The 24,593-nt window shown below is 33.2% G+C and overlaps 1 protein-coding gene across 1 annotated transcript in view; it reads right to left on the bottom strand.

The window, feature by feature from the left end:
- Window positions 1–24,593, bottom strand: part of VPS13C (vacuolar protein sorting 13 homolog C) — a 176,419-nt gene that overhangs the window by 62,552 nt on the left and 89,274 nt on the right. Inside the window, exons 38-50 of the mRNA XM_023761255.1 lie at window positions 23,397–23,533; window positions 21,365–21,521; window positions 19,767–19,846; window positions 19,252–19,311; window positions 18,419–18,575; window positions 16,663–16,779; window positions 15,293–15,396; window positions 14,734–14,901; window positions 13,103–13,407; window positions 12,021–12,168; window positions 5,148–5,298; window positions 4,666–4,775; window positions 962–1,131 (exon numbers count right to left, since the gene is read on the bottom strand). Of these exons, the coding sequence (XP_023617023.1) occupies window positions 962–1,131; window positions 4,666–4,775; window positions 5,148–5,298; window positions 12,021–12,168; window positions 13,103–13,407; window positions 14,734–14,901; window positions 15,293–15,396; window positions 16,663–16,779; window positions 18,419–18,575; window positions 19,252–19,311; window positions 19,767–19,846; window positions 21,365–21,521; window positions 23,397–23,533 (1,864 nt within the window). The remainder of the gene's footprint in view (window positions 1–961; window positions 1,132–4,665; window positions 4,776–5,147; window positions 5,299–12,020; window positions 12,169–13,102; window positions 13,408–14,733; window positions 14,902–15,292; window positions 15,397–16,662; window positions 16,780–18,418; window positions 18,576–19,251; window positions 19,312–19,766; window positions 19,847–21,364; window positions 21,522–23,396; window positions 23,534–24,593) is intronic.

Genomic DNA, 24,593 nt, shown 5'->3' with positions numbered 1-24,593 from the left:
ATTTAAAGGACACCTCTTTAAGATTATTTACCAAAATAAAACTTCCTCATCTCCAAAAACCATCCTATACAAGTTGAGTCCAAAAGTATTCAATATAATTCAAATCAGCCAGTGTTCATAAATTGACTGCAATGATAATTCCCACACAGGACATATGCTGGAAAGAGGAGACTACCAAAAAGATGATGGCCTTTAATCACCATTGGCTAGGCAGCTGTGGACAGCCACCTCAAATATGAAATGTGAAAACGAAAAGCTGGATGCATGGCAGCATTATTTTCTCATTTATTCATCTCTTAGAAAAACAAAGGGCTCAGAAGTATCCAGTATGAGTCTGAGTTTAGGTAGCAGCACAGTTTGTTGTTGTTGTTTGTTTTATTTTGTTTTTCAAAAAAAAATTTAAGGACAAAAATATTGTGTCTTATTATTTGGGAAAGATATAAAAATATCATTAGTCTATTTAAAGTTATACAATCCTCACTCTATAGCAGGCTAATATAAGTTAATCTTTCAAAAATGTGTTGATAATATGAAAATGCTAGGGATTCCACTTCTATTAAAACTTTGAGAGAAATTTCACAGGACTGTTTATAGACAAAATAAATAAGACAAAGAAAGTTTATATATAATTTTAAGGCTTTTAAAAAAGATTCTGCCTACTGGGAACAATTTAGAAAAATACATTACCAATGGGCCACCCCATATGGATTTAACTATTAAAATTCTTATATTCTCCTGGTTGCTACTTTTAAGAATATTCCATTTTATTATTAAACTTGCCTTTAATTCAAACTTTAAAGCAATTGAATTTGATGTCAGCACTACTTCTTGATACTCTTCAAGTTGCAGTATGACCAAAGACCTCTTTTGATCATCCCAAACCTAGCAATCAATACCTGGTAACAATGCCAGGTGTAATGTCAACCTTAAATAATGTACAGCAAATTCGGAAATGACAAACCTTGATGTTGCTCTCTCAATGCCTTCTCTGAGATCATCAAGGGTACATGTCTTAAGTTTAATGCCCACATTCATGGAACTATCCTTAAACATCTTCCCTGAGGAGGCCATAAAATGTAATCTGAGTTCACCAAGCCGGAAACTGTCATTATGAAATGAAAGTTTGGATTCCTGTGGTATATTTCAAGCAAAAGAATCAATTATCTTTAAATATTATGTAATTACTTATAAACATATTTTTAATTAAGAAATTAAAGGCAAATCAATATCACAAATTTTAGAACAGGTGTTGAAACACAAAAAACAGAACAATGAAAAATATTCGTTCGTCAGTGTATATGTACATGCAAATAAATGCATATATATGTGCTGATCTTCAACAATAGTTAATATATAAATACTTACCAGTTCGTGGCAAATAAAAATAATCAGAATATATTTTTGTCAATCAATCATTCTTACTAATAAATATTTAATGAGCTCTTCCGTAAAAAACACCATGATAGGAATTATGAGGTTTACAAGAAAGGGTAAGGCATGGTAGGTGCGCTAGTGAACTTATACCCTAATTGAAAAGAAAAAACACATGCCCTAGCCAGTTTGGCTCAGTGGATGGAGTGCCGGCCTGCGGACTGAAGGGTCCCAGGTTCGTTTCTGGTCAAGGGCATGTACCTTGGTTGCGGGCACATTCCCAGTAGGGGGTGTGCAGGAGGCAGCTGATTGATGTTTCTCTCTCATTGATGTTTCTAACTCTCTATCCCTCTCCCTTCCTCTCTGTAAAAAATCAATAAAATATTAAAAAAATAAGAAAAGAAAAGAAAAGAAAAGAAAAAACACAGAAATACATTGCAACAAACATCACAAAGAGATATTGTAAGTTGTAAATGAAAAAAGAAACAGACATGTAGTCATTTATTTGTTCATATTTATATTCCACAAAGGGCATGAAGTGATTAGGTAAAGAATATAAACAGCAAAAGCTCAGAGGGTCAAAGAGGTCATTGTGGGCCAGGAAAAATTCATGAAGAAGGTGAGAGCGTAACTGAGCCTCAGAAACTGAGTGGGATTAGACAGGCTAAGAAGTGTAGAAGACAATCTAGATAGGGAGAAAACATGAACAAACAATTCAAGATACTCTGAAGGCACAAGGTACAGGCTGCTTAGGCTTGAATAGTCCAATTAAAGAATGCTAGGGAATGAGGGCTGGAGAGAAATATAGAGGCCTAATCAAGGTCTCAAATCCGAAAGATTTAAAATTGGTTTTATAGGAAAAAGGACCTCAATCTTTATGTCACCAAACACATAGCTCCAAATTCTGTAGGTATGCCCAGACTTTAAAAGAACAAAATCCAACCAAACAACCAAAGAAAAAAAGTCTTCAATTAATTAAAGAACTTTAGTCCTGATAGCTCACTACAGACCATGACATTCATATGAGGGGTACTGGTGATGTGCAATTCTGGGCACACGTTATACTCTCACTTAAGAGAGTACATTGCATGCAAGTGGGTCAGAATGATATTATTATTAGCAAACTTGGAATGACTTTAATTTATAAAAATGTAAATATCCCTGGCTGGCCGAACCGGTTTGGCTCAGTGGATACAGCGTTGGCCTGCGGACTGAAGGGTCCCAGGTTCGATTCCGGTCAAGGGCATGTACCTTGGTTGCGGGCACATCCCCAGTGGGGGGCGTGCAAGAGGCAGCTGATCGATCTCTCTCATCGATGTTTCTGGCTCTCTATCCCTCTCCCTTCTTCTCTGTAAAAAATCAATAAAATATTTAAAAAAAAATATCCCTGGCTGGTTTGGCTCAGTGGATAGAGCATCAGACTGTGGACTGAAGGGTCCCAGGTTCGATTCCGGTCAAGGGCACATGTCTGGGTTGCAGTCTCGATCCCCAGTTGGGGGTGTGCGGGAGGCAGCCAATCAATGATTCTCTCTCATCATTGATGTTTCTATCTCTTTCTCCCTCTCCCTTCCTCTCTGAAATCAGTAAAAAATATATATTTTTAAAAATGTAAATAATTCACAAACTTCTGATTTGTGCATGTTTGTTTGTTTTTAACCCTAGCCCGAGGATATATTTTTATTGATTTTTAGAGAGAGAAGAAGGAAGAAAAAGAGAGAGAGAGAGAGAAGAAACATAGATCAACTGCCTCCCACACACGCCACGACCTAGGCATGTGTCCTGACTGAAAATCAAACCCGCAACCCTGTGGTGTAAGGGAAGACACTCCAAAACCAACTGAGCCACCAGGCCAGGGTACAAACTACTGATTTGTAGCTATTAACAGAAATGACCTGTGACACATCTACTGATCACAATATACTTATGTTTGTGGTACAGATATTGTTGTAGACAACTTGGAACCACTGAATCTTTTTTAGTAAGACAAAATTCACATAACACTGGGAAGTTGTAAATGGCATGAAAATCATTTAGGAAGCTGAACGTGTGCCAATATCTAGGATGGATAAAAAGAATAATAAACAAGGAAGCCTTTGTGGTACTATAATTGTGAGCTAAGATTTCTCAAATAAAGCAGCAGTGAGAACTGCCAGGAAAGGACAAAGGTTCAATCAAAGAAAAAACTGATAGTAATCAGTGTCTAAATGAATAAAAATCAACAAAGAAGGAAATAAACGAAGATACAGATTTTAAAACTGGGCAACCAGTGGAATGATGGTACCTTAAGTGAAATGAAGAACATATTTAACTATTAATTTTCCAGAAGGTAATTTTCTGATCTTCTAATTAACATTAAACATTAGAAATTAAGGCAGTTTGTTGTACAAATGACAGATAGTAGTCAAGGTTTAACAGTAACAGTGTATGAATATTGCATAATTTTTAGAAAATAATATGAAATATAAGATAACATATAAGTGGACATTAACAACAGATATAAAGCCCATAATTAGAATATATTATGGGTATTAATCAATATAACTTATAGGTATTATCAAATGGCATATGTATTATGATTATTATATGACATGATTTATATAACCAAAAATATTTATTAAAAGATACTATCTAAGGCCTGGAAGGAGTTGATACAGGGTGGAGGAGGTCAATGAGAAAAAAAAACAAAGGGGACATTTGTAATACTTTCAACAATAAAGGTTAATTTTTTTGAAAAAGACACTATATAATAAAAAAATAGCTTTCCAAAATACCACTGATACATTACTTAATTCAAATAATTATGAGACTGGACCTTGGTTCTTCAATTCATTAATGAGTATCCTGAACACATAGCTACTACATATAAAATTTATTCAATAAAAACATAGCTAATGCTTATACTATATCATAATGATAAATTTAAAAAATATTCCTCTAAGGTTCCAAAGCCACTACTAGGTTATTCTCCTTAAATAGTTATACTTATGTATCAAGCTATATAATAAAATTGTGCATATAATTAGTTTCTCATATATAAGATTCTTCTATTAGTGATGGATTTTAGTGTTTTAGTGCTAATGTTACTTAGAACAAAATAAAAAAATTGCCTTTGCCTAGTAGTATTAACAACACCAACAAAGTGAAGTCAGAGAGCAAGACCAATGTATGTTCTGTAGTCCAAACAGAATTTCATAGACATATTAATTTTTATGAATAAACATCAAAAAATGCCAATATTCCAAATTCAATAAAGAGCTAAGGATTTATTTCTAAATACAGAAAGTTAGTGCCTACCTGGTTGATATCATTGTTATAAAGAACAATGGAAAGAGATTCAAAGTGAAAGTCAAATTGCAGAGTGACACTCTGATCCACAGAAAGCTGTGTGTCTGCCAAATCTTGTTCTGATGGTTCAAACATAAATACGAAAATTAAAAAACTTTTAGGTAGGTGTATGATTTTAGTTATATTTTAAAAGCTAGGATAATTTATTAACCTAAATTTATATCATACTTTCTACAATTATTTAAATCATATTATAAGAATAAAAATGCCAATGATTTGTTCCATATATATTCAGCACAGGTGGCCCTTCCCTTACAGTGGAAACTGAGCATACATACCTCCTTCCCCTGGGAGCTTTTCCACAGTAAATAATACAAGGCTGAATCAGTTCATACCATATTATGCTGGACAACTAAGAAAAACCACTAAATATAAATATGGCATTAATGCTCATTTTTCTCCATAATCCAATCAAAAATCTTCAATTTTACCTTTGAGGTGGTCAGGTCCACTCAAAACATCTTTTCTTACTCTTACAGCCTCCTGGGTAGACTGTATAGGGCTTGGCTGTGAAGAAGCTTCCCCAAGATTTTCCAGCAAAATTTTCATTAAAACTGTTAAATCATCTTCACTGAGAGCAACCTAGAAACCAAAAATAAGTTATAAATATAAAGTAACAAAAAATGCAGAATATCATATCTATGTCTTAATTTATGGTTCCTCAAATTAACTGACTGTTCATCTAACTTTAAAAAACAAAGTTAGCTTATTCTCCACATAGTATTTGTGGGATTTTTTTGCTTCCTTTTTGCAGTTAATTTCAAATTTCAAAGCACTGCAGTCAGAGAATATGCTTGGTATAATTTTAATTATTTTAAATTTGTTGAGGCTAGTTTTGTGTCCCAACATATGGTCTATCCTTGAGAATATTCCATGTGCACTAGAGAAGAATGTATAATCTGGTGTTCTGGAATGAAAGGCTCTGTAAATGTCAATTATGTCCATTTGGTCTAATGTGTCATTTAAGGCTGATATTTCTTCATTGATTTTCTGTTTGAATGACCTATCTATAGTTGTCAATGGGCTATTTAAGTCCCCTACTGTGATTGTGTTTTTGTCACTTTCTCCCTTTAGTTCTGTTAGTAGTTGCTTTATACATTTCGGTGCTCCCTGACCGGAGCACATATATTAGAGTGTGATGTCTTTTTGATGTAGTGCCCTTTATCATTATAAAATGACCATCTTTGTCTCTTGTTACCTTTTTTTTAAGGTTTTTTATTTTTTATTGATTTTTAGAGAGAGAAAGGGAGAGGGAAAAAGAGAGAGAAATATCAATGGAAACATCTATTGGCTGCTTCCCGAGCCCACAACCCTGGCACATGTCCTGACTGGGAATCAACTCGGCAACACTTTGGTGAACAGGATGATGCCCATCCGAGCCACACCAGCCAGGGTTCTTCTCACCTTTTTTATCTTGAAATCTATTTTGTTACATATAAGTATGGCTATACCTGCTTTTCTATGGATGCCATTTACTAGGAGAATGGTTTTCCACCCTTTCACTTTGAGTCGATATTTGCCTTATCAGCTTAGAGGTGTTTCCTAAAGACAGCACATGGTGGTTGGGTTTTGTTTTTTGATCCAATCTGCTATTCTGTGCCATTTTAGTCAATTTACATTTAAAGTACCTCAACATAATACAGGCCATATATGACAAACCCTCAGCTAATATGATACTCAGTGGTGAAAAACTGAAAGCTTTTCCTCTAAGATCAGGAACAAGACAAGGATGCCCACTCTCACCACTGTTATTCATCATAGTACTGGAAGACCTAGCAAGAGCAAACAGGTAAGAGAAAAAAATAAAGGAAATCCAAATTGGGAATGAAGAAGTAAAATTGTCACTTTGTGCAGATGACATGATTCTTTATATAGAAAACCCTAAAGACTCAACCAAAAAACTATTAAAAACAATAAAAAGTACAGTAATATTACAGGATACAAAGTCAATGTACAATAACCCAATGCATTACAATATAGTAATAATGAAATTTCAGAAAAATAAATGAAAAAAATTCCTTTTGCAATTGCAACAAAAAGAATAAAATACCTAGAAATAAACTTAACAAAGGATGTGAATGACCTTTATACTGCAAACTACAAAGCATTATTAAAAGAGATTGAAAAAGACACAATGCAATAGGAAGATATTCCATGTTAATGGATTGGAAAAATCAACATAGCCATATTACTAAAAGCAATATAAAGATTTAATGCAATTTCCTTCAAAATCTCAATGATGTTTTTTAAAGAAATAGAACAAAAAATATATCAGATTTATATAGAATCACAAAAGACCCAGAATAGCTAAAGCAATCCTGAGAGAAAAGAACAAAGCCAGAGTTATCACACTCTCTGACTTCAAATTATACTACAAACTATAATAATCAAAACAGCATGGTATTCAAGGGATAAGAAAAAAAAGAAAGACTCATGGACACAGACAACAGTACAGTGATTTGCACTGCATGGGAGAACATATTTGCCAATGCTATTTCAGATAAGGGTTTAATCTCCAAAATTTACAGAGAACTTATACAACTTAACAAAAGGAAGATAAACAATCCAATCAAAAAATGGGCAAAGGACCTAAATAGACATTTCTCCTAAGACATACAAATGGCTAACGATATATGAAAAGATGCTCAACTTCACTAGCCACTAGAGAAATGCAAATCAAAACTACAATGAGATACCACCTCACACCTGTTAGAATGAATATTATCAATAAGACAAGTAATGACAAGTGTAGGAGAGGTTGTGGAGGAAAAGGAACCCTCACACCCTTACATTCTGGTAAGAATGTAAACTGTTACAGCTACTATGGAAAACAGTATGGAAGCTCCTCAAAAAATTAAAAATAGAGTTACTATATGACCCAGAAAGCCCTCTTCTGGGTATCTACTTGAAAACATTTATTCACAAAGATATATGCATGCCTATGTTCATTGCAGTATTATTAACGGTGGCCAACACATGGAAACAACTGAGTGTCCTTCGCTAGATGACTGGATAAAGAAGATGTGGTACAGCCCTGACCGGTTTGGCTCAGTGGATAGAGCGTCAGCCTACGGACTCAAGGGTCCCAGGTTTGATTCCGGTCAAGGGCATGTACCTTGGTTGCGGGCACATCCCCAGTAGGGGGTGTGCAGGAGGATTGATGTTTCTCTCTCATCGATGTTTCTAACTCTCTATCCCTCTCCCTTCCTCTCTGTAAAAAATCAATAAAATATATTTTTAAAAAAAGAGAAGATGTGGTACATATACACAATGGAATACTACTCAGCTATGAGAAAAGACCAAATACTGACATTTGCGACATGAATGGATCTTGAGAATATCATGCTAAGTAAAATAAGTCAGACAGAAAAAGTTAAAAACCATGTAATTTCACTCATATGTGATATATAAAACTGAAAGCAACAAATGAACAAACAAGAAAAAGAAGTTAAAAAAAAAAGAAAAACAAACAAAAACTCATAGACAGAGACAACAGTATGGTGGTTACCAGAGGGAAGGGGTGGGAATAGTAAAGCCTAAGGAGGGTCAAATATATGGTGATGGAAGATCTGACTCTGGGTGGGGGACACAATGCAATATATAGATGATGTACCACTGAATTGTACACCTGAAACCTATATTATCTTATAAACCAATGTCACCCCAATAAATTTATTTTTTTTAAAAAGGGTACTAGGAGAGAAGTATTTAATCTTGTATAGTATAAGACTTCCCTCCTGTGTATGAACACACTTCTGCCTCCACCCGTATCCAAGCTCCTGCCTCTGGCACGCCATCATTCTTCTGCCTTATCTGTTATTCTGTCTCGTCTCATTCCTGGACTTGTACCTCTCTCCCCTCTCCTTAGCTCCTCATCTTTAATCTGTCTTTCTCTCTTCTCACCCAGTATCAGTTCCTTCTTTCACATTATTATTTACTCCCCTCCAAACTCAATACAGGGAAAGTACTGTTCAGTTTCTGGACTCTTCCAAGAAGTAAAAAAAAAAAAAAAAAAGATCTCCTATAATGTAGGAGCACTTATTCTCAAGACATATGCATCTGGACATATATAAAACATTTGTTTAAGTTGTCAAGAATAATGCATTTGTCATTGTTCTAAAACACATATACAAAGTACTTTTAAAAGACAAAACACAAACCAGGAAAGGAGTATTTTGCTCGTCTCCTAAATTTATATGACAGAAAGGAAAAAAAGAAAGCAAGAGCTTTTAAGTCCGGCAGATCAGTATCAAGTCTACCACTTTCAAGCTGTGTTGTTGGCCAACTCAGCTTCCTTTATTCAAGTTTCTTAATTTTTAAAATAAGAATAATATCCTCTTCCTCATAGGTGGCTACAGAAAATGAAACAGAACAAATGAAGCTGCCATTAGCTGCTAAGATCCACTAAACCTTTTAATCCTTCCATCTTTTGTACGTTTTCTTTACACACAGAATGATTCAATGGGCCTGTTTCAAGTACTTAAACACATACTCAGACAAGCATGCATGCATTCACGACACTTTCTCCTCTGAATACCACAGTATCCTTTGTCCCTCAAATTAGGCCACTGCTGCCAGAGACATTGCCTGATTCTCAGTCTAAATAAAAGTGGGAGGTATTTTAGCATGAGATAATAACTAGGGATTACTTGTTTGTCACAAGCCCCGTCCTCAGATAACAGACGTCTCTGTAACACCCTAGAACTTCCTTGTGTATTCATTTCCACTTGTGATACCAACCACAATATCACAACTGCCTGAAGAGCAGCTAACTTCACCACACCTTTGGTTTCCTGTGGGTGAAAAGAGCAACCATTGTTCCCATTGACATTTAAAGCCCAGCACCTTCCACAGCAATCTATACTCTGTACTTGGAAACATAATTCCTTCTTTTCCATTTTTTCTGTGATCATTCTAGACTAGGAGTCCAGGTTATTATAACAACCTCCTAAGAAGTGGTGAGAAACCTTTACACATGTACAACAGTTCAGAAAAAAAAAAAGAGCAACTGTATCATATACATAGAGTGATATTCACTAAGTCTGTAGGTCATTTTGAGAGGCAGCCGCTCAGTTCTTAAAGAACTGTCAAGCTGATGGACCCAAAGCAACTTCTGGTGTCACCTGCCTGACACCCTTTCTTAGATGTACTCTGGACACAAGAAAATTAACACACATCCTGACCAAGGAAGGGCTGTTTAAAGAGGCCTGGATCTCTGTCAAATTAGGCAATGGTGACCATACTCACTAGGCTGCACTTTTTTTAGTTAAAGTAATAACCATCCTTAGATGTTTAACTGGTGATACTTTCTTGTTTTCTTTTGAAATATGTAAAACATAAAGGAAAAACATGGAGAATACTATAATCCTCCTCAGAGTTCATACCTGAGTCAAATCTTAACAAACTCCTATATTTGATTCAGATCTTTTTCCCCACAATGGATATGGTTGAAGCCCCATGTTTACTTCTCTGAGACCTCATTCCCTTCTCCTTTCCTCCTCAAAGAAAAACACTATCCTGAATTAGAGAATTATTTTTTCCACACAAGCTTTCTTACATTTCCCACTATAAACAATATACAGCACTGTCCATTGGCTTGCTTGTTGTAAAATTTGAAATGATATAGAAATGCACTATCATTCTGCAACTTATTTTTTTCATTTTTATGTTTAAGATATACCCATTTTGCTTTGTAAAGTTCTAGCTCCTTCACTTTATCTACTTTATAGTGTCTGACTATGTCATAATTTGATCCACATCCTCTAACTGATAGAGACATTTAGGTTTTATTTTGCTTCAATCTTTCAAAGAACGTGAAATGGGACAAATATTAGTCCTAAGATCTAATGTCTTAATAGTAAGGGAGAAATTAAGAGTTGTCCCATACTCTGGAATAGAGAATTCTCTATGAATACCCTAAACAGACATTGTTCCTCATATAATGTATCTGCTCATACTACACACAGGGACATTCCTACAACAAATTTCAATTTTAACTTCTTCCCTAGTGGAACTCAGCCTCTTTGACCCTTTCTATTTTATCTTAGAACTTACTCTGAAATAATCACAGATATCAAAAATCACTAAATCACTAAATTACTCAATTTGTTTTTCACACACTCTATTCGTTTAATTACTCTCTCCAGTACCTTGTCCCCTACTGTTGGGCTTCAACAATTTCACACACAGGCACACGAGAATCATAAGATGCCTACACTTGTATGACCATCTTCCACCAGTGTCATCCTTCCCTGTGAACCTATACATGATATTCTAACTACCCTTTAAGAAATACTGCTGTATTTATTAATGTGTTCTGAAACACATCCACTTATTTTAAATGACCACTTTTATCATTAAGAGTGATTTTATAAAATACTACTAATATGCTTTGAATATAGTATCTAAATATCACTTTATACTCTTATAATTTAACTTCCTTAAAACTTCATTAGAATTTTCCAAAATTACTAATAATATTTTCAGTGGACTCCAACAGGTTTTATCTCAGTCTTTTTACTGGTTTTACCAAATATTTGACTAAAATGAAATACAGAAAAGTGTAGGAAACTAGAATGACTTCATTTGCAGTTAAAGTGTTCCCTTTTATGGTATCATCACTTCTGATGTGCACTAGAACTGCACTATGATCAATGATAAAAGCCTATCTAGCAATTTTCATATACATATATATATATATATTAAGCCTAACCAGGAGATATGTTTTTTTATTGATTTTAGAAAGAGGAAGTGAGATGGAGAGAGAAAGAAAGAGAAAAACATCAATGTGAGAGAGAAACATTGATAGGTTGCCTTCCTTATGTGCATCGATCAGGGATTGAACCCACAACCTTTCTTTTGGTGTATGGGACGACACTCGAACCAAATAAGCCACCCAGGCAGGGCAATTTTCTTTTCTTTCTTTTTATTTATTTTTTCCACTGAGGCTATTTTTTCCATTGTTTTTCAGAGAGAGTGAAAGGAGGGAGGGAGGGGGAGAGAGACAGAGAAACATCAATGTGAGATAGATAACACATCAACTGATTGCCTCCCGCAAGCTTCCCAACCAGGAGCAGGGAGCAAACCTGCAACCCAGGTACTTGCGCTTGACCAGGAATCAAACCCTCGACCCTTCGATTCAAGGTTCGACACTCTAACCACAGAGCTACACTGGCCAGGGCACTGGCCAGGGCAATTTTCATATATATATATATATATATATATATATATATATATATACACACACACACACACACACACACACACACACACACACACACACACACATATATATACACACTTACCTGCATAGGTTTCAGTTTTCCTTTAATCTCCATCCCTGGAATTTGCACATACCATGTTGCTGCTAAATTTCGCTGTATAGACAAAAGCATGTTGACTGGTTTTAAAATTTCAATGTCATATTGTGGCAAGCCAGCCTGCAAGATAGTTCTGAAAGATAAACAAGAATTTATTTTGTATTTTTGAAATCTATATTTTAAAATGAAGGCTATCATATTATTTAAGTTTCCACACAACATTTTCCTTAATAAGGGCTGCTACCAGAATTCTTTTAGAACATACTTCTTTTCACAGATCAGTCGAATCAGAATAAATCAAGTTTACATGCAGAGTTCTCTAAAACAAAGCCTATGCTGACTTCAAAGACACAAATTTCACGAAGTATGAATTTCATTATTAACTATCTTCACAAGAACTATTTAATAATAGCAAACAGTGCAATGTCTTAAAAATAAATGTTACATCCTCCTCAAAAATGGAGGACAAAGAAAGTGGTAGTCTACTTAGCCCTTAGTTTTATGTTATTGGTACTTCTCCAAATTAAAGGGAAAAACTCATCAAACCCTGAAATTAAGCAAACATACGGTAACAGTAACTTCTAGTTTGTCTACCAACAACCATTTGCACAAACAAGTAAGTACTCCTGTCATTTAACAGAGCCAACCCTTTCCAATTTATATTCAATAATCCTTTATAAACCTCAGAGAGAATTCCCAACTGTGATATGGTTTAGAAATAAGAAATAAATCTTAAATTTTATTGCATTTTAAGCAGCTTTCTCCCATCTACAGAAAATAGCTATGTACAAAAATAAATCTAAATCATTGGGTAAACTGTAATTTGTAACAGGAAATGTTTATAGAATCAAAAAAATCACATCATAAATTTAGTAAGACAAAATGCAGATACTGTACTATAACGTACATACTTTGCTACTAACCACTGACCAAATACCAACAGTCAAGGTTTCATAATTAGAAAAAATAAGGAGAATCACAAATCACTAGAGTATTTTACCCCTGGAAGGAGTCTATGAAAATCCTATTTATACTACGTAACATACAATTTGATTCTATATTTATACCTGGAGAGTTTCAACTGAGTGAGTTGGATGTTCATTTTGTCGATGACTGGGGGAAGAGAAGAACGTTCCATAGGAACTAAGCTAAATTTGTTTTCCACTCTGATTAAACCCAGATCGGCTATCACAGCATTAGGTGATAGTGAAGACTGAGGAATGATAATAACTGGTGCTTTCAAATTGATATCCATCAAAAGGCGGAAACTCTTCTGAGCCAAGTCTTTCATGCTGGAAGCAGCTCTTTCTGCAGCCTGTACCGTGGCTGCGCTCAAGGCTTCTTTGGCAGTTTGGAAATTGTTGAGAAAGTTCTGTTGGAAGAGACTGTATTTAGAGTTCCCCCAAAACAACGTTTATTTAAAAAGGAAAATCTTTAGAAATTATTTACTTTAAAAAATTAAGTAAAAGGTAATATAAGAGATGTTATTTATTATTGTGCTTATGGATAGAGTAAAATCTAGAAAGATACACTCCTAAATATTAATAATAATTACTTCTAGGAAAGAAGAGTCCTTTAACTTTCATTTTATATATTTCAGAATTATTTGGTTCTTATGACAAATTTTGGTAACAATTTTTTATTGAATTTATTGGGATGACATTGGTTTACAAAGTCAGACAGGTTTCAAATAACAATTTTTTTTAATTTCCTTTTTACCCATGAATGTTAGTTATTTTAAATTCAAATTTAAATAAAGAAGTGGAGGAGAGCACTTTACTTTTCCCAAATTAAGTTCAAATCTATTTCTCTAAGTCACAGGAATAAAGTTATTCTTAGAAACTATGGTTTTTCCAGCTTATTTCTTAAGGTTTTTTAAAAGTATACTCAGGCGGAAGATGCTTAAATGTCTACAACCTTGCTATCATTAATAAGAATCAAAACTTCTTTATTTAGAGTAAGATGGATTTTACCTCAATTTTAATTAAAAACGAAGATTTTTCCCAATAAAGATCATTCTTAGAAATAATATTCCTCATGCTCATTCATTAATAATACAAAGCAACCTAAACTCCCCTCATGCCAAATAAATTACTTCCCTGAAAAATAAACACGGCTCTCTCCTTCTCCCCTTCTCCCTTTTTCTCCCCGTAAGAAAAAATAACAAAAAAAATATGATGGTTTAAGTAGAAATCTATGACTTGTAAGCTTTGAATTTTATCCCTGCTAAGAGGCATAGGCAAATTTAGCCCACAATACTTACATGGAAATAAGTAACTTTTAAAAAAGAATTTTATGGCCTTATTGATCGCAATTATAATCAAAAGCTGTTTGGTTCCAATATTACTCCTTCAAATGCCTACTGATTTCCTTAAAAAATTCTTTTTACCTCAATACCTTTAAGGGTATTTCATAAAACAAATAACACTGAAAAGCCCTACATGCTTTTTAAGTACTTTTAAAATATATAACTATGAAAATGTTAAAGCATAATAGTTTACATGTTCAAACCAATGATGACAAAAATTCATTTGGTTATCCATCATGTAGATGATTTCCTTAACTATAATGTTCTGTTCAGCATTTGGGTGTTTACCCACAACCTGTTTAGTAAAAATTTTAACTACCTAGGTTCAGATACATAGGCAAAGATATTTGGGCCTCAGTGAGAGATAAATATATTTAAAAATAAACTTACCAGAAGAGACATGAAGAATTTATGAACATAAACAATTTGAATACAGCCCACTTTGAGACTAAGTTTGCCATCTACTTTAGACATATCAGCATAGGCCTTTCCTTCTGTGGCATCTGGATAAAGAGTCATTTGGAACCTAAAGACTTCATCTCCCAAAATAGAGACAGCCTAAAAGTATTAAATTAACTGGTTACTACATCAAAATATCTGTATTATAAATAAGTTACATTATTACAGAATCTTTGATGTGTGAAGAAGCACCATCAAAATAAACTTTCAACAAATTATTAAACACTTACTTGACAATAATTTTTCCTCTATCTATAAAAATTATTTTATCAATGTAGAGATCAAGCACTTAATTGATCAGAAAAAACTTTTAGGAATCACTTAGCCCATACACACTGTGAAAGCAGGCTATGACTACATTCATGTCCAATCCCTAACAAGTACCTAACACATGACAGACGCTAAGTATATACAGAACAAATGGATAAAGTCACCTCAAAACTAAAGGTAAAAATAAATTTCAATATAGAAGCTTTTTTAAAAAAATTACCTTTTTGTGAATGGACATCAAATCTACATTGGTAACAATGATATCCTGAAGTCTGGCAAACATGTCAGTTTGCTTTGGCTTCACAGAAATGGAGGCATCCATTCCTATGGGAAACATTACATTTACAAACTTTTCACCTAATCCAAGTGAACCAACTAAGTGGTACTTAAGTTCAATAATATACTACAAAGACACAGAATGAATAAAAATTACTTACTGTTAGACATACTAAAAGTATCAACTTCTATGTATGAGATACCAAGGAAGATTATATCTTTAAGTGCTACAGGTAAGTCATAAATAAAAGTGGAAATTTAAAAAAAAAATTTTTTCAAGGAAAATTAATTACAGATTTCCAAACACAAAATATTCTGTGCACTGGCAAGATCAGAAGTGGTCATTTAGAAAGACACAAAATGTTTGTTACATAGCCATTTCATAAACATTACATTATGAAAACTATTGCTCTGATAACTAAGCATAAATAAGTACAATTTGATGAATAAGTCCTATTCTTTCTACAATAAACTATATCTAAAATGCAATCTTGTAAGATTTCTCTCCAAAAGAATTTTTGTCATTCTCATAATTTCTAAAGGCATAATGATTTCTGAAACAGCTCCTACAGAAAGAATGGCTGAAGCTAAGACCAAGTAATCAACCAAACCATAAACCATGCCAACCATAAGACAGATAATAAAATATTTGTTTAACGAAACAGATTTTTAACCTTTTTTAACTGCTTATGATGTACCAGACACTTTTCTACATATATGTAAGTGTTTAAACTTAATACTCACAACAATGCCATGAATAATTATCTCCATTTTATAGAAATTGGAAGTTGGGCATAGAAAGATTAATTTGCTCAAGGTCAGCCAGTAAGCGTTAGAGCCAAAACTGAACCTTGGCAAGCTGGCTCCAAAACCCATGGAATAATCTGAACTCATCCTTATATTAAGCAGATGGTGGGTAAAGGTTACAAAATTTCTTTTAAAAACGTCTACTCTTGATGCTATGTAAGCAAGAAATACAACAATAAGGATAATGACATTTTGTTTGCCCAGTGAGATATTATCATAATACATATTCAGTTTAAAGTTATATTATTCTGAAAATGCAAACATAGGAGGTTAAGCCTTAGACTTATCCTGAAAGTTTTAAAATACATGGGAATGTGTTGTGTCAGCCATGAATCATAACAAATTTACTTCTAACATTTCAAAGTACAACTCTGAAAAGTTTGCATGAGTCTTCAATGCAAGTAAATCAAAAGATGACTCATGAGAAATGTACCATGCACACACTCATTCTTCCTGGAGATCTATGTAAGAAAACAGAAATACATACACCAAGGAATCATTACTTACCATGTATTCTAATATCTGCAATGCTATACTTCCGATCACAGACCAAGACATTAAATGAATTTAATTCAGCCATGATCTTTAAGTCAAACACATCATCTTGAGAAGTATTACTGGACACTGAAAAGTAATAAAAACCTTATCATCAGCAAAGTGCAAAGTTGATATAGTAAGATGCAAAATATTCTCAAATTCACTAAAATAAAAGTGCATTATGAACTATGAAGAACCAAAAAGGCCTTTATTAAGGTTATATAAAATTAATATGGATTTTGAATCAATTTTCAAATGTCCATGAGACAAAAGCTAGCATATTCCCCTCCAAATTAAGAATAAAGATAGCCTTTAATAGTGCCTTAAAAGTACTATTTGATAAATGGAAACTTTACTATAATTTTTTTCTGGGGGAAAAAACCCTCTATGTTAAAATTCTAGAATGCTACTGAAGCTAATTGATTTTGAAATCCTTTTAATATCATATATTAGATGAAAGAAGAATATTTCATAAAAAACTAAAAGAGTAATAAATAGTTGATAAAATACATTTGATTAACTATGACACATACATGTTATTAACTATAGAATAGACTTCTCTAGATTGTATCCTGTTTCTCCATGAAAAATCCTAAAATGAATTCTATGAAAAATGAACACAAAGGGCTGAAGTTTAAAAAATACCAAAAACAGTTTTATAATGTGTGTGTTTGTATGTGTATAAGAATCACAATCAAATGGATTCCCTTAACCAACTTGAGTCCAGGTTCTGATTGAGGAATTCAGGAAATATTTTCCTAGAGCTCCATCTTGCTTGAGGGAAACAGACCTTTTCCTATAACAGGTAAAAGCATGGGGACAGCAGTCCTTAACCACCAAGATGATAATGGTTTTTTCCCCTTAAGATTTAAAGTAGCATAATCAAACCTTAAAAATCAAATATACAGCATAACAGGAAGACTATTTTTTAATTAAATTTTTTAGTTTATTGTGAACTTAAACATTGCTTTTTCATTTATTCAACAGTGTATGTGTCTATCTTATATAAGTATTTCCACAAATGTTAACGTAACAAGTATATTACAACAAAAGTAAAACTCTTTTAGTCTAGTTTATAGCAAAATTATTGCTCTGTTCCCTAGTTAAAAAAAAATCTGATCCTTTACACTTGAAAGATGCCAGTCAGATTGATATAACTCAAATTGGTAATGGTCTGAAAGTACATTGCTAGATGTTAGATATCCATATCACATGATATGGAAGAAAATTAATTAAAATGATATTTGCTTAAAAATAGGCACTTGTTCACTCAGGATATAAATATTTAATATTTAATAGCATAAATCATATGTTTGAGGAACATGTACCCATATTAGTATGTGATTTAAATACAGTTTGCATAGAAACCAAAGTGGGTCTGTCTCTTCCATGAGATTCTTCCTTTTGTGTCTTAGAAAAGCACCTAAAATTGTTGAGCACCAGGTAGGTTTACTTGATGGACTGAAATGGACTTTTGTTACTATGCATGATTGTATTTGTATTTTAATTTCTTCCTTTTTCCCTTGCATTGATGTGAATACTGCAGAGACATCAATGCAAACATATATAGAGGATAAAATTCGCTTTCTTTTGAAACTAACCTAATCTGTCATAGCAACTATAATAATACGGTGCTAAATATTTATCTTAGCTTGAAAATATAAGTTATTATATGATTATTAAAGTTCAGACAGAAAGTATTAGACCATGACTCAAAAGTTAATACCAGCTTTGACAATGAGACTTCTGGACTCCCCCACAAGTGGCTTCAGTTCAGATTCCTTTTCAGAAGGTTCAGAGGATGGAACAGCAGATGATAAAAAACCCATGAGGGATAATAAAGCTTCCAAATGAAGTATTAAGTCTAAGGATGAAAATGAAACCTAAGATAATAAACAATTAGAGAGGCAGATGTCAGATATGGTACCATTTTTATGTTACACTTCCACTTCCACGTACACAAGTAGCACAAAATCATTCCATTAAGGGCTTTAAAAAAAAAAAAAAGAACTCATTATTATAAATTCAACCTTTACCATAATTCTAACCTCAACAGAACTTGATGGGTTTTAAGTAACGATATAGGAAGTATTATCAGGCCATACTTAGGTCAGTCACATTACATATGGGTTCCAAGACAGACCAACACTACATGGACTGTGAACAATGTCTATACTGAGCCATGCCATTAGCATTGTCCTTACATTTATTTTAATCCTAAAACCAATACATAATTTAAATGTGTCACACTTCTATCAATACTATGCCAAATAACCATTTTTAAGGGAACAAAATTCCCTTAAAAATGTATTATTTGTGTACTCAACAAGTAATGATTAATTCATATCTGGGAAACAATCTTGTAGAAAATCAAATCAACTCTCTTTAAACATTTTATTTAAACTCTATATGCATTTCTCTTATCTATAAGATTAGAGCTATTATTATTGCCACCCTTATTTTGATTTCAGAATTTACAATCTCACAACTAAAGATGGCTATGAAACTAGATTTACCCATTAATATAACCCACCTTATAGTGAATTTAAAAAGATTTACCTTCAGTCTCTGTTTGGTATTGTCATGAATGGTTTTAAATTCCGGTCCATCACTGTCTGCCTACAAATAGTGGAGGATTAAACCACTGAGTTGCAAACACTAACATTTATATATATTATTTACTTTTCAAAATACTGTATGCTATGAAAATACTATAAACATATTTCTTAAAGGCACAGAAGAGCATGCCAAAAAAAATTGACCACATAAGCATTTCTCAAATTCTGCAGAAGCAAAAACTCAAATGCTACAGGTAGGGGAAAATACTAGTATATCCAGATTACAACAGATTTTGTTTTGAATGAAAATGGAACTTTATATGCTCTCACTTATTCCAAAACATAGGGTTAACTCCGAAGATTACTGAGATTTCCAGGATTGTCAGATGTTTGCATAATCTACTATAATCAACCAGTTTTAGAATAAAAAAATTTAAGGGAGGAAATTGAAATATTAAATATGGGGGGATTACATACGTTCACATATTAAAAAATCCTAGAAATGAAACTAGATACCTTTGTCAATAACATTTTCAGAAGGGGTTCATCAGTTACATTAGAAGAGTTAATAATATGAAGAGGTTCTCCTTTAGAGTCTAAAAGAGAAAAGGAGGGGGTAAATCCATTAAGTCTTTTCAACATTTCAAACATATGTTCAAACAGACCAGCCAGTTACACAAATATATGATTGCCAAAGCTCATAGAGCTATACATTAAAATGGTGAATTTTACTGTATATAAATCATACATCAATAAAACTGGGTTAAAAAAAAAAAAGTCCAAAAAAAAAAAACCACAAAAAACAGCACCAGCCAATTAAAATGCTGTTAACATTGGTAGTACTGGAATTACTCTGAACAAATCAGAATATATTAAAGAATAAAGCTAAAAAATACATAAACTAGAGGCTATTCTCAATATAAATTTGCTTTACTTCAAGTTAACCCACAGAAGTCCTATAAACTTTAAACACCCATAGCAACTTTAAAAGTTGGCTTGATCCACTTTAGAAAGTGAATCTGAAAGGTCAAGGTTATCATTAAAGAATAACAGTATTGTTTTTATTTTAATATTTTATTTATACCCAAAACAAACTTTATGATTTTTTAACATCCTGGCTTTAAGGAAGCTAAGTTATCCATAATATTTTAATATTTCCTTCTTCATTTATCTCATTTCAAATCAGATGATTACCATGTTTGACATTTTCTCAGAAACTAATAATTATATATACTCCTATTTTTCACAGTCACATTACATATGGGTTCTAAGACTATCAACACTAAATGGACTGTGACAATGTCTATACTGAGCTATGCTGTTACTCTTGTCCTTAAATTTATTCTAATCCTAAAACCAATATATAATTCAAATGTTTCATGTTTCCATCAATACTATGACTAATAACCATAGTGAATAAAATTCTCACTTTAGGGAGTGAGGCTACATAGTGATGTTAAGTTTTTCTTCTATATATTTCTGTATTATTTAATTTTTATTTTTACATATACACAGGAGTGTGCAAAAGTAGGTTTACAGTTGTGAATATGCAAAACATAGTGTTAGTTAATAAACCTATTGTAATAATCATAACCAGCATGTCTTTTTCCATATGGAAAACTGAAAATCTACTTTGCCCACCCCGTATGCTAATTTCATTAAAAATAAATTAAAAACAATGATATAATTTTAAAATAAACAAATAGAAAGTTATTTCCTAATAAATTAACTTACCTTTTCAAAAAGGATCCCTGGGCTCTATACCTGGGTATTGTACTTGGTTCCTGATTTCCTAATATATCAGTTCCCATAGCATAATTATAATGAACTCCTACCTTTTACAAGTACTGAAATGTTATGTACAGACACTGATGACAAATGTTTCATTTTTCTTTTAGATATATTCTACTTCATGCTAAATGTAGACATCTATCTAGATATAATCTTACTTATGATAACTACATGGATAATTTATTTTTAAATATCACATTCCTTTGTATCGATGTAATAAATTTAAACTAACTAAACAGTTATGGTGACACTAATAAATATGCTTAATGTTGATAAAAAGGTAGGGACCATCTGGCTATTCCATGGATAATTTACACACTTACCAGTAAACTCAAAGCATCTCATACTAATTTTTTTTAGATAAGCTTTAGCAGTTAGGTCATAGGTTTTAACTCTAGCTTCCACTCCAAGCTGGAGGACATTTAGTTCATGTAAAGGCCTTCCTTTCTTTTCTGCTTTTTTCATCAAAGTAACCACAACCTAGAGAAAAGTACCAGTATTACCACAAACTATTTCATTAGTATACAAGGAAAGTAAGTCAACAATTTAATAACCATCCATAGTGATATAACCCAAAAATTTACACCATGTAAAGATGTTTATTTCTACTTGTGCCTGGAAATTGCCTGGGGCTATTTACTTTGGCAGGCACATTTACTTGTTCAGACTTAAGTATTTCTCCCTAATTCCCAGAAGTCCTAGTCTGATGAATGGCTTTTCATCTGAAAGTCTGTGAGATAAACGGTCAATTTTTATACTACACCTAAGGCAAAGTTTTTCCATCTTGACCCACTGACACTTTAGGCTAGATCAGTTGTTCCCAAACTTATAGCAATTAAACAGAAAGATATATGTATTAATGTTTCTACCTTTTTCATAAAATATAGTAAAGAAAGGTGTAAATTAGAAACATTGAAGTTTGAAATTATGAAACTATTTATTGAACTCAGAATAGAAAGGTAATACAAAAAAAGTTAAAACAAATGCACCTGTGGCCATCACCGCCTCCCTGGATCGCTGCAGCGCCCACTAGGGGGCGGTAGCGCCCACTTTGGGAATCACTGGGCTAGATAATTCTTTACAGTGAGGAGCAGTCCTGTGCACTGTAGGATGTTTAGTGGCCTCTACCCACTGTTTCCCAGTAGCTCCACCTCCCCAGATAGTGACAATCAAACATGTTTTCAGACAATGCTGAGTATTGGCCTAAGAGAGACAGTGCAAACTGCTTCCCCTATCCCAATCACTGACCTAAGGAAAGGGAACTATAATAATATGTATTACAAATAATATTAAAAAAGGACTTATAGATTTTCTATGTATATGTTAATAAACCTATTTGCAAACAGAGTGATTCATCTATCAATGTTTCAATTATCAAAGCTTAAAAGTCTTTAAATATTAACCAGAAAAATAGCAGAGGTTTAACATGAAGGAAGTTAGTTTCAAAACATATTTCAGATCAAAAAGAACTCATTTGTTTAAATGTTTATTATTGTTAACTCAGAGAAAGAACACAACCTCTATACAACCATTTAATGATGAAGGGATTTTGGAGGAAGTTCTTGCAAGTCCCTGTATCCGCTATGCTTTCTCACATATTCACAACCTTATGCCCTGTCCTAGCCCCTTTGTTGATCCCCTTTTCTCAGACTATATCTTACTCTTTTCTTAAAATTCGCTCAAATGTCACTCCTTTCAGGAAATATTCCCTGATGCTCCCAGACTGCTTAGATGCCCTCGCCCTACCATCACTGCCTCAAGCTCCACTAGGCATATTTTTAATGGGAGCACTACCAAAATTTCAATTGTTTGTTTTCTTGTTTGAATTCAGAGTCTATGCTGTTTACCTCTGTATCCTTGGCACTAAACACATGCAATGAATATTTCTTAAATGTGTGAATACAGAAGAGGAAAATACATTTAATCTTCCCTCAAGAATCTGCAGATGGAAAGCAAATAGTGGTAATGAAACATTTTAAAAATGTAGACATACTGTGTTCTATTCTATTAAGGATTTCTAAAATCTGCATAGGATTTTCCTATCATCTTTTCCCTTTCCTGTCTTTCCTACATGAAATCCAAAGCAAGCCACCTCCCAATTATCCTAAAATTATCTGAAAAGCACATTACAGGGCATGCTACCATTTTCTCTATGAAATATTATATCCCTCAAATATAATTCCTTTTTAACAAACTCTCAAATTTTAAAACATTACTACTACATACAAATTATAAATAGCCTATATAAGATTTTCTCATTTATATCAATAACTACAAGTTTATCTTAGTAGGGGTGATTCTAAATATCCATCATTTATTCACCTTACTTTATAAAAACAGATGAAAATTACATACCTCTTTGATTTCAAAATTCAGCAGCACATTAACAATGTCTACAGATCTAATTTCTTCTACTCCAGCTGTTAAAGTATCTTGTGAAATACGTACGTCTTGTTGTGATACAGAGATTTCAAGTGGCCCTTTAATTTCACCTAAAGGTATTTAAAACAAATATATTCACTTTTAAATTCTTTTTTTCCACAAATACTCACTGAGGACTTATACAAGTACACTCAACCTAGTGCAGACACTGAAAATCCATAAATTAGTAATGCACAGCTCCAGCCCTTAGAAAGCTTATGGGTTAGTAGAAGAGATGTATACTTTAACATACAAACAAACAAAATAAGCAGGCTACACCTAGTCATATTAAATAAACGAATGTTAATATAAAATGCACAGAAAGCACAGAACTAGGCATGACACTCTTATGGGAGGTCAAGAAAAGTTTAACAGGAGAGTTATCATTCAAGTGGACGTCTTCACACAAAAGTGACATTCCAGGAATAAGAAGAGAGGTTGTGGAAAACCATAGAGTGATAACATCCCAATAGATTTTTCAAATAGAATGTAGTTTCTATGACTAAATCATAAGGAGCATAACAAGAAAAAAAGAGGGAGTTATTAGTGCCTCTTATCCATACCAAGAAGCAAAGTAAAGCTATACAAATAAAATGTCGGAAAATCTGTACACCTTGAGATGCAATAAAATTGCTCTCTAAACTGTAATACACAAAACTAATAACAGCTATCACTTGCTAAGTGCTTACCTCTGTGCTAGACACTATACTAAGGGCTATCCATGGCTAAGCTCATTCAATTCTTACAACAACCTTATGAGATAAAAACTTTATTGCTCTCATTTCACAGGTGACCAAACTGAGGTTCCAATAGATTCAGTACCTTGCCCAGTATAAATTATATCAGATATTGGCAGAGAAACAGATTCACAGGTAAGTGGAACAGAAGAGAGAACCCAGTTATAAAACCACATGTGTATAGACAAATAATTTTTTACAAAGGAGCCAGAAACACATAATGAAGTAAAGATAGTCTCTTCAATAAATGGTGCTGGGAAAATTGAAAAGGCACATGAAAAAGAATGAAACTGGATTACAGTTTGTCCCCATGTGCAAAAACTTATTCAAAATGGATCAAAAACCTAAATATAAGACCAGAAATAATAAGTTACACAGAAAAAATATATAGGTA

This window comes from Myotis lucifugus, unplaced genomic scaffold (assembly GCF_000147115.1).
Source record: "Myotis lucifugus unplaced genomic scaffold, Myoluc2.0 scaffold_204, whole genome shotgun sequence".
Taxonomy (NCBI): domain Eukaryota; kingdom Metazoa; phylum Chordata; class Mammalia; order Chiroptera; family Vespertilionidae; genus Myotis; species Myotis lucifugus.
The sequence above is the reverse complement of the archived record's forward strand: the minus strand, read 5'-3'. Positions and strand labels throughout refer to the sequence as shown.